The sequence below is a fragment of the Leuresthes tenuis genome, unplaced genomic scaffold (assembly GCF_036924035.1).
Source record: "Leuresthes tenuis unplaced genomic scaffold, fLeuTen1.0.hap1 SCAF_16, whole genome shotgun sequence".
Classification (NCBI taxonomy): Eukaryota; Metazoa; Chordata; class Actinopteri; order Atheriniformes; family Atherinopsidae; genus Leuresthes; species Leuresthes tenuis.
In genome coordinates, this window is record NW_027325370.1 from 7,587,085 (window position 1) to 7,599,532 (window position 12,448).

A 12,448-nucleotide genomic window follows, 5' to 3' on the forward strand; every position below is an offset into this window, starting at 1 on the left:
CACAGTCCAAAAAAGTGCATGTTAGGTTGACTGGTGATTCTATATTGACCCTAAGAGAGTGTCAGTGTGCATGGTTGTTTGTCTCACTCTTGACTGGGCTCCAGACCCCCTGTGACCCTTGATATATTGAAACAGATGTGAAAAACCAATGAATGAGTAAATTACACCTATGCTTTACTGTGGAAATAAAAAGATGCAAAACAATGGAACTTTGGCGCTTCTGTGGGGTACCTAGGCCTAGTTCAGTCTACTTAAGTGAATACATGCAGGGGGGATTTGACCCCATCCACATTATTAGAGTGTGTCAGTCCAGCTATGAGTGTTTTGACTAACATGTTTGCATGTGTTTTTGAAATTTGGTTTTGGTCAGACTAACACAATAATTGAATTTTTTCTTGTGTCATAGAAATGTGCTTAGTGTATCACCTTATCTGTAAGTCTTAGCAACAGGCTGACTACAACTATTACAAAGAATTGTCTGGCTGTCGGTGAGGGAAAGAACTTCTGATTTTTGCTGCTCTGTTTTGGAGTTCTCCACAGGGAAAACTTGACAGAGGCCTCACTGAGAAACTTTCCAAAACAGAGCACAAAGCAAAGCAAACAACGGGAAATGACAATATTGTGAGCCCTTTCTTGTTGCTTAAGCTTGACTTCAGTGATTAGAAGCTGAGCATGTTACTTTCATGTTATTTGATCCTCAAAAAAAAAGGACGTCTTTGTTTTTAATACATTTATAAAGGAAATGTTACCTATAAGGGCCCAACCTGCATTTGAGGGAGCTTTGTTGAAGGCAGGCCTTAGCCATTTGATTGTGCTTTAACTGTATAGATAGAGGATCAGTTTACTGTATAGAGTATGTGTTGTCTTCTGGTCTAATTTGTGCCTCGTGTTTGTCTCTTTATGACTAGAGGAGAGTACTACAAATTCTTGATTTCTCAATTGCACAAGTGTCCAGAGTAACTTAAGCATCATTAAATCACATTGTACTCTGCTATTTATTCTAATTTGACTTTTTGGCTGTGTTCTCTCCAGTAGAAACCTTCTGTGTTGTTTAATAATGTTAAAGGAAGTTATTGTGGTTTATGCAGGGAAATTTAGTGGTAACAACAATAGCAAAACATTTCCACAGGGTTTCTGTAGTCTTCAACCTTTCCCCTTGTCTTCTGCTGGCTCACTTTGTTGTTGGCAAACTACAAATGGATCTGTTTTCCTCTTCTTTACCAGCAGATGACACAGTGATTGTCACTTATCTGCAGGCACCATTGATTGTTTCCATAGACACAAGCTTTCAGATCACAGATAGCTCGCAGCTAGTCTGTTACAGCTAATAGTTAAGGTTAAAAAGCTGCATTGGTGGATCTGTCGATAAGACAATACAACTGTCCCTTGGTTGACGTATGTTTCTGTCTTTTTTTCCTGTCAGCATCTTTGTTATCAGCCATCTAATCAACGCTAATTTGTCCCCCCAAATCTTTACTATCTATTTATATTGTTTTGTATCTGCTTAACTCAATACAGTTGCAGAAAGTACAGCTGTGAAAATATTAGAACTGAAGAGTTAGGAACATCACCTCCTTGATGAAAATTGCTGTCATTTTAGGTTTTCCTAACAAGACAGTTTAGTTTGGAATTAGGATGAAATAGCTTTAAACTGTCATTCATACTTTTACTTTAGTGTCTGTTTTTCTGTAATTACTAAATCTGATTAACCTACAAAGAACTGAAAGTCCGTTAGAGGGTTAAAACTGTGCATGGATGTGGACAAGGCAGTGCAAGTGGGGCTGAGCCTTAGGTCACTCGGTTACACTTGAATGGATTTTGTGTATTCATAAAGCGTCATCAGAATGGCTATATGGAGAGGATCTGATCTGAAACAGACAAAGGCTGACAGGTGCAGATGGTTTTCTTGAATATGGAATGAGGTTTTCAGAGGCTTCCTTTGTGTGCACGGCATTGTTTTACAAATAACCACAAGACCTGACAGCATTTTGTGCCGTGTTACTGCATGGTCATCCATGCAAATCTATGCTAATTGTGTGCCACAGGCAGGCATGCGTGTCTTGCTATGTATAACATGATTAAGTGCATGTGCCCACATGTGTAGGTTGATTTCTTTCTGATGGCTAATCTCTTGTGTGGCTGTCCCTCACTCCCTCTTCTTCTGGGTTTAGTTGCTATGGCAATGAGAGTGAGGACAAGTGTAGAGTTAGGGAAAAGAATGAGAAAATGTGTCTGGAAACACCATCAAATCTTGACCGAGAACCAATATACCAGCACGTCTTTACATCTGCAGGCCAAAACAGTGTACCAGATCAGAATGAGAGATAGAGAGCTGGTTTAATTGCGGGGTTTCAGCAATTCTTGCAGTTCACAATTGTGATCTTGTACACAGTCAGTTTGAAAAACAGCAAAAGGCCAGAGCTGAGAGGACTAGAGCTGTCAGGCAGACTGGGGCCAGGATGAGAGGCATCCGACCAGCCCAGCAGGCAGTGAAACTCTGTCGCCATCTCTGCTTGTGGGCCTCTTGACTGGGACTGCCACAGCTGCCATGCAAAATCACAATCGCTTTTAATTTGGTCAGTATTCTCAGCCACCTCAGGCTTAATGGCAGTCTTGTTTACCCCTAAATACAAGTATGAATCTGTCATTCTCTTATTTTATTTTTTTTTTTTAGTGTGTGTGTGTGTGTGTGTGTGTGTGTGTGTGTGTGTGTGTGTGTGTGTGTGTGCACAGTTGATCATATTGATGATCAATCAAGAGTGTGTGCTGTCTGCTGCTGAAGAGGAAAAAGGAGCAATGTTGATCATCGCTGTGATGATCTGGATACAGATACATACACACACACAAGCCGATATGGACAAGGGTACTCTGAAACATTGTACCATGTTGGCACTGCAAGGTCATGCAAGTGTATGGTCATCCTGCATTTTTTTTGTAGACCTTTTTATAAAAGTTTGCAAATCAAACAGAAATACCACTTTTCTTGTTTGGCTGTATGTGTAGCTGATGGTTAGGTAAACAGCAAAGCACTCATCTCATAAAATGAGTTTTCTTTGAAGAGTATTAACATTTTAGGCTGTTTATGCATCTGCTCCACAATATTTTACAGACAAATCTTATACTTCTACATTTGTGTGGTAACTTAAGTTAGCAACAATTATAACGTATCAGCATGAATTTCCTAATTGACAATGAAAATTGATATGAAAAATACATGTGACTTTTGTATTCTTTGGCCTATAGACACAAAAGCATTAACTCAAACCTAAATAATTTTAGACAAAAAAAAAGCTGCAAAAACACCCCTTTTGTTGTCACACTGACAAAGACAGATTTTGACCCCCTCATTGCTCCCTATTGATTGACCGTAATTTCAGAATTGTTCAAAAGCATTATTCAGACACACAGTGACACAGTCAGTCAGTTATGTTCTGTGTTTGTGAAGGAGGTAGCTTATTCTAAATATCCTACACTGATTTTACACATAAATTGGATTAAAAGGGAACTATTCATTCTTTGATTCATGATGTCCCTAAAAGCTCCACAAGAGTGTGGAAATACCTCATAATGAAAAGTGACCATTGTCGAATTCTTGTAAAAGTTTAAATAACCATTGTTCATATTTCTAAACATACTTGTAAAACATAACATCTTGAATGTCAGGGTAGTAAAAGAGGAAGCACAAGAGACCAGGTCTCCTTGTCCCCAGCAACTTACTCCAACTATATCAGGGATAGAAGGAGGTGGCCATGGAGCATCTTTAGCATCTGTTGCCTGGACGACCTCAAATTTGGAGGAGCCCATCCGAGATATCCAATCTGTGGAGACAAGATCTTGCCACAACTGTGGAGAAAACTAATGTCAGCTCTCTTTGTCATTGCTTTCATAGTAGGGATACAGCTCTCATTGTCAGTTAATGGCTTTGAATAAAGCTAAGGACATAGACTGCCCAGTAAATTGAGAGCTTAACCTCAAATCTCAGTTACTTTGTCACCTCTTAGGTATGGTTCAGAAAAAAATGAAAGTTCTATGAATTGATTTATAGAACTGAAATATTTACTTTGAACCAAGTTTCTAAGTTCTGAATTCTGTCTTTCGGCTATTGAGTCCGACTTGTGCTTTTTGACAAACTTTATTTCTTGCATATTCATTAATTTATTCATTTATTAGTTAATGAAATCAGACACATAAATTAAAGTGTCTGTATACATTTTTTAACAACTGGGTATTGAATAGCTTGTACCAATCCCATTTTTCTGACAATGAAGTTTTTGATAATATACTCCCCTTTTAGAGACTACAAGTCAGGATGTTTTCTCATCTCCTGCTTTAAATTTGACCATTCTTAATAGCTCAGGGAAAATGCAGCTCTCAATCACTGTGATTTGCCTGTGATGAAATAAGTAAATAATGATTAGTAGATGTTGTGCATCTCTATATAGCTGCTGATCTCACTATATTCAAATGTTATTAAATCAGATTCAGAGTGAGAAGGATTAGTGTGGACTTACTTCACATGTGTGAGTTTAGTTTTTTATAGCTTACAATAGCTTAATAAAGGCAGAGGGTGCCAGGAGCTCTTTTCAAATGGTTCTTGAGGAATGTCTTGAGTTTTCAGGCAGAGTAACCACAAACATAGTTCCAGTCTCTCGCTGCGAGGAGCCTGAAGAAAACCAGTGCTTGTGGTGAGATAGTTTCTACCCACTGTTGCTGACGCACTGTAAATAAAGTACTCTTTTTGTGTGAATCTCATTCAGTTTTATGGTTTGGTGATGGCAATGTACTTTTATGGAGTCAATTAACTTGAAAGTTAAACTTTGTCCATTTGGGCAAACTTAGATTATTTGCTTGTTACCGAATGAAGCAATTGATTTACCTTCAGCTTTTCTTCTTTCAATGTGCATCCTCTTTTTTACCATGAAGTAAGATCCCATTCAGATGCAAATTCGGTGCTGGTGGAATGATTGAAAACTCTGAAAATTTTTTTTATTTCAGTAGGAAGCAGCAACTGATGTAAATACACAACCTTCAACAAGTGAAAATGCATTAATTTCTCATGTTGACCCGACTTTGTCAGTGGCACTAATCATGGTTTAGATGAGTCTATCATTTTAAGTCGTTCTACCAGCTCTCATCTGGAAAGAAGTGTGTGAAACACATTTTCACATCATTATGGAGAGAACGAGATTAATGCCAGTATAAAATTTTCAGGCACATTTCCCTGGTGCCTTTTTTGCCGTACTCTGATGAAAAATATGCCACCGATTCTGTCTGCGAGTGCTGACAGCAGGAAACCGACCCTGATGACTTATTTGTGTGTCGCTTGATGCGTCTACCACGTATTTCCTCCTGTGCTTCTGGAGGTACACCAGTGAGTGTGTGTGTGTGTGTCTGCGTAAAGTAGGTCAGTAAAAGGACAGGAAATCACTGACTGACTGCAATGTGTGACTTTGTGGACACATACACACTTGCATATGGCAAGCACAAGGACAACAACACTTGTGCTGTTGTACCCATGTCTGTGTTTTTTTTAATACAATCAGAAATGCATTACTTCCCTACCCCTTCTCTTTTTTTCTTCTCTCATACTGGCATGTGTTGACCTCCCTCCTACTTAAGCTTTTTTTTCACTGCTTGTCTAAAGCATAAAGAATCTCTGCTTTTCCCATCAGCTAGTCTCACAGGTTCACCGTCTTTCTGACGATTACCTAAATTCACATTCCCTGAAAGATGTTTCGACTTGGTAGTTTCAAATAATTTCTAGGATCCTATATTCAGTTGTTCAAGTCTTACTGAAAAACTGGAAAAGAAGGAGATTTTCCAAAATACTTTTCCCTTTTCTCCCATGTCACTGTTTTCTCTGCCAGATGGTTTTGTATGTCGAAGTTGTGTTGGTCTCAGCAGCTTTGGGGGAGAGCAGAAGAGGGCATTGCATCAGTGGAGGGAGATGTGTGTCCTGAACCCAGGGCAGGACCCAGTTGCAATCTGAAAAGTGCTGCAGTGCACAGAGATGAAGAGGGTGAGAGTGCAAAAGAGGGTGGCAGATGGAGGTGATGTAAAGGAAAGGAAGAGGAGAACTGAAAAAAAAAAAGAAAACCATGTGCCAGGATTCATAAATCAGCAGCAGCGCAAATAAAATACCCATAAACCAGCCAGGGGCCAACAGGATGAAATTAAAAAGGTTTTGAGAACCAGAGATATTAGACAAAAAGTCTGGGACTGAGGATCAGTGCAGAGTGAGATGTTAAATAGTATAGGCTATTGCAAAACGCTTTGTGATAGATAAAAGCTGGAAGGTTTCCGGTCATGTGCTGAAGGCACTAAGTGCCTCGTGGCCTCTGAGGTCTTTCAGTTTGCACATCTGAGTACCTGAGTGCAGATTGTGTCCTCCTGGTTGATGAGCAGCGTGTCCATTTCTTCAGAGTGGGTGAAATGTAATATAGCAGCAGAATCTAGACTGCCTCAGGATGAGAGGGCGAAGGATGAGAGAGACAGAATAGAGAAAGTAAGCATGGTATATTGTTGAGAGTTTTTCAGCAATCATGCAAGCAGACCTGTATTCAGACCACCATGCTTTCCTAGCATTGTGATTGTGTGAGGTGCTGGCATTGATTGGCAGCTCTCTTGTAGACTCAGCTGGATTTTTGACATGTTTGCTGCTGTGTGACCAGCAGGATGCCTGCCTCTAATGTGTTGTGTGTTTTTGACTGACAGACAGATCTAACTGGAAGCATCTCAGTTGAACAGTCTGCAGTCATGCACCCATCAGGGCTATGGAAAAATGTGCTTTTGCAATTTGTGTGCACATGCAAGTTTAGTGGAGCCTGCATGTATGTGTTTATTGGTGAAGTGCAGTAATGTCTAAATTGCCTGTGGTCCTGAGAGGCCATAGAATTGACATAGAGCTCCACAGCTGAGGGGCTGTGAACAAGTCTGCTCCATTACAGCCAGCGCTTTTAGACTGATTTGTTGGCTCAGCAGCACTCACTTATCACCTGATCAATAAAAAGTAGCTGAATGAGATTTCTTAGATTCAGCCACGGACCAAACTGTTACAATCTTCATGAGAACATAGTATCAAACATTATTCCGTAACACATGATGGCTAGAGAAAAGCTCTGAATAATTCTATTCAGCTGCAGCTGAGTTAACTTTGGTGGAGAAGGTTCTTTGAAACCCACATTAAAAATATAGACATTAGGGGTGTATAGGCCAATAATATCTGGATTAATCTGTTTAATTAATAGGAAACAATTCTGATACAGTTACAGTTAACTAGATTAATTGCTTCAGTCAATTTTTATGCAACAATTATCAAACATAAACTTTTCCCCCCTTTATTTTGTTACAGTATGTTGAAGTAATTCCATGTTCACACATTTCTGTAGATTTGTGCTAATTTATTGATTGAAAGGGGTTATTTGGAGCCTTGAAATTAATAGGGCAGTGAAACAGAGTAGATATACTGCAAGAAAAGTTGGTACGTATTAGTACAGATATTGTTAAACTGTACAAATTCAAATCCTGACAGATGATCAGACTGTTTTGTGTTGCACTGATGAGACGATCGGATTTCAGTAGAGTGAACATCAGGAAAATATCTGGAACTACTTTAGAGCAGATACTCACTTTGGCTCTAGAGTTACACAGTGCAGCACTTTTGGATGAGCCTCCCACCAAAGCAGGCGGTGAGCCTTTCAGACAGTGAGTGGGCGACTGGTGAAAGCCCAGCATTAACAAATCGCCACAGATTGGGCCAGCTTAATGCAGTCCCACTACTGCATGCCATCAACTGTTAATTATCATAAGCACCGAAACAACAGTCAAGTTGCATTAACAAAATCTTTTCTTAGCACCACCATTGTGGAGATTAATATCATCGTGCAATTGTCAGCGTGCATCATAAGTAGGGATAGAGGGACATTTTTTCTCAATTTGCTCATATATAACAGTATTAACGGTACTTATTTTGCAATGTGTAGGGAGAGCGAAGGTATGTCTCTCTGAAGGGAGACTCACTATCGTCTTTTGTGTCAGTTTTCACTGTTACTGTGAAAAATATGTAATAGATGTCACTGTGACAGCTTGCACTGAGAATACAGAAATCAAACTTGCCAGGGTCAATAGGGAAATTTACCCATACTGCATGCACAATTATATCTTGAGCTGCCATAGTGATGGATGTCATTACATCTGCAAACCATGCATGCTCTGTGATGGGAAAATATGCCCATTTGACAGAACCATTTCATGATTGCACAGTTTTTAATCACAAAGCTGTGCTACATACAAATGAACTGCTTCCAGGCATTGAGATGGTGTCAGTCTCTCTTTTTCCATCTTTTTTTTTTCCAGCTAATGTCTGGGGAGAGTTGTGTTACTGGGTATATCTGTACATTTTGACCCTTAAACACTAACCTCAGCAGGGAACTCTGGGAAACACAAACCTCCAGGTCTGGGCCTTGTCAGAGGTCAGAGAACCTGGGGATGGGGGTTGCTCAGTGTAACATGGCCTCACCATCATTTTTCCATCCTTTCATCTCCCTTTGTGGCAACCCTCACAGATGGTCTATGTTTTTTTTTTTTTTTTTGCATGTTCAATCATGAATACAAAGCTTTCAGATGTTTTCATGATTTCCCTTCTTCTCTTTATTTTTTCACTTCATACCCACTTGTATTCCTTGTCTTTTCTCTTTGCTCAGCTCTCCATCCTGCCTGGCTCAGGTCTCCCGAACAGTCTCCAGTCTTATGAGGGAGTTAAGGATTTGTAGAGGGAAGTACGGGCCAACTAGTCACCCCAAGAGCACACACATGATACCGCAATGCTTGTGAGACAAGCCAGGGGAAAATGAGAGGAAATTGTTGTTTCTGGTATGAAAAATATTCCAGCTGTTTTGCATCTTGAATCCACAAATGATCTATTTAACCCATATATTTGTACACTGACAGGCATGAGTTTTCAGGGAAACACTCGATTTAATGTAGTGCAGTGTAAAAAATGACTTTTCATTGATCAACACTGTGGCCAATATTATATGTCATAGAGAAAAATTGTGCGTGGCTTGAAGTAAAAAATGCTGTCTCTTTTAGTAAGGACCTTGAGGAGGATTTTGAATTAATTCTTGCTCACTCAATGGACTGTGTTGTGTCTACAGTCTGGGACTAACTGCTAAGAGCTGTGATAAGATCTCCCTCTGTGGCTCACATAATAAACCCTGTGTCATCTTCTTATAAACAAATGTGTAATAAATTCACACACTGTTAGAAACTCCATGTGCTTTTATCTAAATCTAAAGGTGAGCTATTTAGTTCTTCCATCAACTGTGTCATATGCTGCTCACAGAGTTGGGGAAAAAATGACTGCTGCATTTGAACAATAATGAGTCAAGGTTGTGGGTTGTAGCATGACAGAGAGATTCTTCAGCTGTAGATGAGTGGTGATTAAGGGTCAGAGGTGTAGGGCTTAAGGATGGATGACAAACATGACTGTACTGTGATTGAACAGATTAAACTCCCGACACAAAGTTTAGAAGAAGAGCTCAGGACTGAGGAAGACTGAAGGAAGGAGCGATAGGTTGGGGGAATGCAGCAGGATGGGAATTGAGGACAATTCAGAAAAAACAAACAGTCCCAGGCAAGGACCCCCCCTCTACAAAGGATTAAAGTGGATGTCCGGTCCTCCAGCTCACTTCCCATGTCCTTTTGACATTGCTGTGCAGTAGACAAACTACAAAAATGCTCCGGAGTACTTTTCATACCAAATGTCAGCCATCCTGATCCCTGCTTTCTTTCATCAGAGTGTGATCATGTGATGAGGACATGCACAAATGCACAGCTCAGTATTAAAAAAAAAAAAAAACCTGCTTGACATAGATAGAACAGTAAGACTTTTATGGTGCTGCTGCACAGCTGAACAGCTGTGTTTGAAGAGGAAGCCTCTTTATATATGCACTCTTTGTTTTGATTTCTTTCTTTACTTTTTCTTTCTTCTCACCCGCACTTTTGCCCTCACCTACTTGTTTCTCAAGTTTTATCATGACTTAAGCAAAATTTTCTTTTTGCACTTTTGTTTTAGCCCTAATTCATTGATTTACTGAGGTCTGAATGCTGAGAGCGTACTCTGCCCTGTGACGCAGCTAGCCCTTATCTAGCAGCTGCCTACCTTCACATTGATTTCTCTCTCTGTATTTTCACTCCAGACTCATACTCGGCAGCCGGCAGCGAGGGCAGCATATCCACCTCTGTGGCATCACTGCCCCCACAGCCATCAGGCAGTTCAGCCCCCAGCTCTCCAGGCTCCAGACGCTCTGTGAGCACCCTGAAGAAGTGGCTTACAAACCCTGTCCGCAAACTCAGCGCCGGATCCACTGCCAAAGGAGAGCGCCAAGTTCGAAAGCTCGAGGGAAAACCTCCACCTCTTCCGACCCACAGCCAGAGCCAAGATCTTGGCAGCCCCCCAAGGCCTGACGAAACTCTCACCATTTTACCCGTCACCCACAGAGAACTGGTGAGAAGCAAGTAAAAATTGTAACGAGGATGTTCTTTTTTGCCCTTGGTTACATAAAGTAATTAAACAAGACTTTGAATGCTGGCTCTATACTTCAAGTTTCATTTTACACCTTTAAAGAGAACCAGCTCATAAGTAAACTTAGAGACCAAAATTAAACCTACATCATCATCTAATAAGGCCTTTGCAGGAACTGGTTCTGAAGTAAACATGCAAATTTTCAGTCTTACAAAAACAAAAATTGTAGCCAACGTCCTGAACAACCACAGCTTGTTTAGGTAGCTCAAGAATGTCAGCAGAGGTGCAGGTTTTACATTCGAAGTATCTTGTCAGGTGGCAGAGTTGCCACTCTGCTGGCTCAGTTTGCAATATCTCGTGACACAAGGTTATGTGACTCATGTGCTCTCCTTTGCTGTTTTCTGTGCATGTTTCTGTATGCCTGAATGCATGCTCATTCAACAGACTCTGTGAATCATGTTGATATAGTATCATTTTGACTCTATTAATATGTGTCTATGAATGTGTGTGTGTGTATGTGTGTGGGTTCTAGGAGTGGAAAGATGGCCTGGCAAGCCCTGAGGACCTGTCACCAGCCTCACTACAGCCACCCAGCTGCATAACTGCCTCACTGATTGGTTGCACATCTCTGCCAGATCCTCAGGTCTGCAAGATTTAAATATTATAAAAGTAACACTCGAGTCTAACCTGTACGTGTCATCAAATATTAATTGCATCACATAGAAATAACATACAGCCAAGTCTGCTACTGGCTTGTAAATGCAGGTTGTAATCTTCTGAATCTATTATCTATAAAACTTTAATGTGATTTAAACTATGAAGAATAAATCTGCCACTTGTTCATTTTAGTTGACAGTTTATAGTAGAAAGTTCCAGAGAGCAGTAGCAATAATTCTCTCTGTGATGACCCAGCCTTGTGGGGAGGTCACATCAGTGCTCTTTGCCTTCATGGCCCTCCTGCCAGATGTGGAAAGTGCTAGCTCGCTGCCCGGGGAGCTCAGTAATCAGGCAAAACAATCGCAGAAAAACACGCAAGGAGTGCTGCCTTTTTCCACCATATAGATGCACACAAATCACACAATCACTCCATATATAGAAAGATACACAGCACATACATGGACACACACGTGAGGGAGCCTAAATGCAGACAAGGTTCTTTCAAAGCAGATTGATGCTCACAGGACCAGAAGGCAGTGTTTAACAGCTATCCGTGTGATGCATGGCTCAGATTCGACATCTTATAAAAGGACATGCCTGGAGATGAATAGGAAATGGATAAACATGAAACGGCAGATGTGATGAAAGACCGTTGTGTGAGCACATACGTTTCCATTTCTCCATCAAACTCTTGCAGTCAGTTGCTTGAGGGAAGGGAGCGTCTCAAGTTGAGTGTAGGGTGCCTTTTGCTGTGAAATGGAAGTCTGCCAGAAACTGAGTCTCGCTTTAAAAGCAGAAATATTGCATTAATCAGCAGTGCCTGAGCTCAGTCAATATGAAACGACAACATCTGAGGCCTGTGGAGGTGTCTCCTGTTTGTGAATCAACACTTCAGCATTTAAATCCTAATTTCATTCTCCACAGCACACTGAAAGGCATTAATGTGACTACATCAGAGGGATGAGGTCAGTGCTTTGGTGTTTTTACTGCTAGACTTTTAAGGCAGAGCCAAAACGAGAAAGAGAAGGAGAGACGTTGTGCCATCTCACCACAGTGCACCACGGTTTTCGAATAGTAGAACATTTTTTAATCATCTTTGGAGTCAAACAAACTGTGGTGTAAAAAGTAAACAGACCCTTACTATTCTGTCATCTCGACCCTCCGATTAAAAAAAAAACTCTAAATGGAATACGTTAAATGGAAAAAGGAATTGGTGCTGTTATTCTGAAATCTCTTCAAAATCATTCAGGGGAATTTACTTGACTT

At 40.5% G+C, this 12,448-nt stretch overlaps 1 protein-coding gene across 5 annotated transcripts in view; it reads left to right on the forward strand.

Annotated features, from left to right (window-relative positions):
- The window catches only part of arhgef25a (Rho guanine nucleotide exchange factor (GEF) 25a), a 46,392-nt gene that overhangs the window by 20,311 nt on the left and 13,633 nt on the right, over positions 1 to 12,448 (forward strand). For all 5 annotated transcript variants that reach the window (XM_072366467.1, XM_072366468.1, XM_072366465.1 and 2 more), the window contains 2 exons: positions 10,200 to 10,507; positions 11,058 to 11,168. In XM_072366467.1, coding sequence (XP_072222568.1) covers positions 10,200 to 10,507; positions 11,058 to 11,168 — 419 coding nt within the window. The remainder of the gene's footprint in view (positions 1 to 10,199; positions 10,508 to 11,057; positions 11,169 to 12,448) is intronic.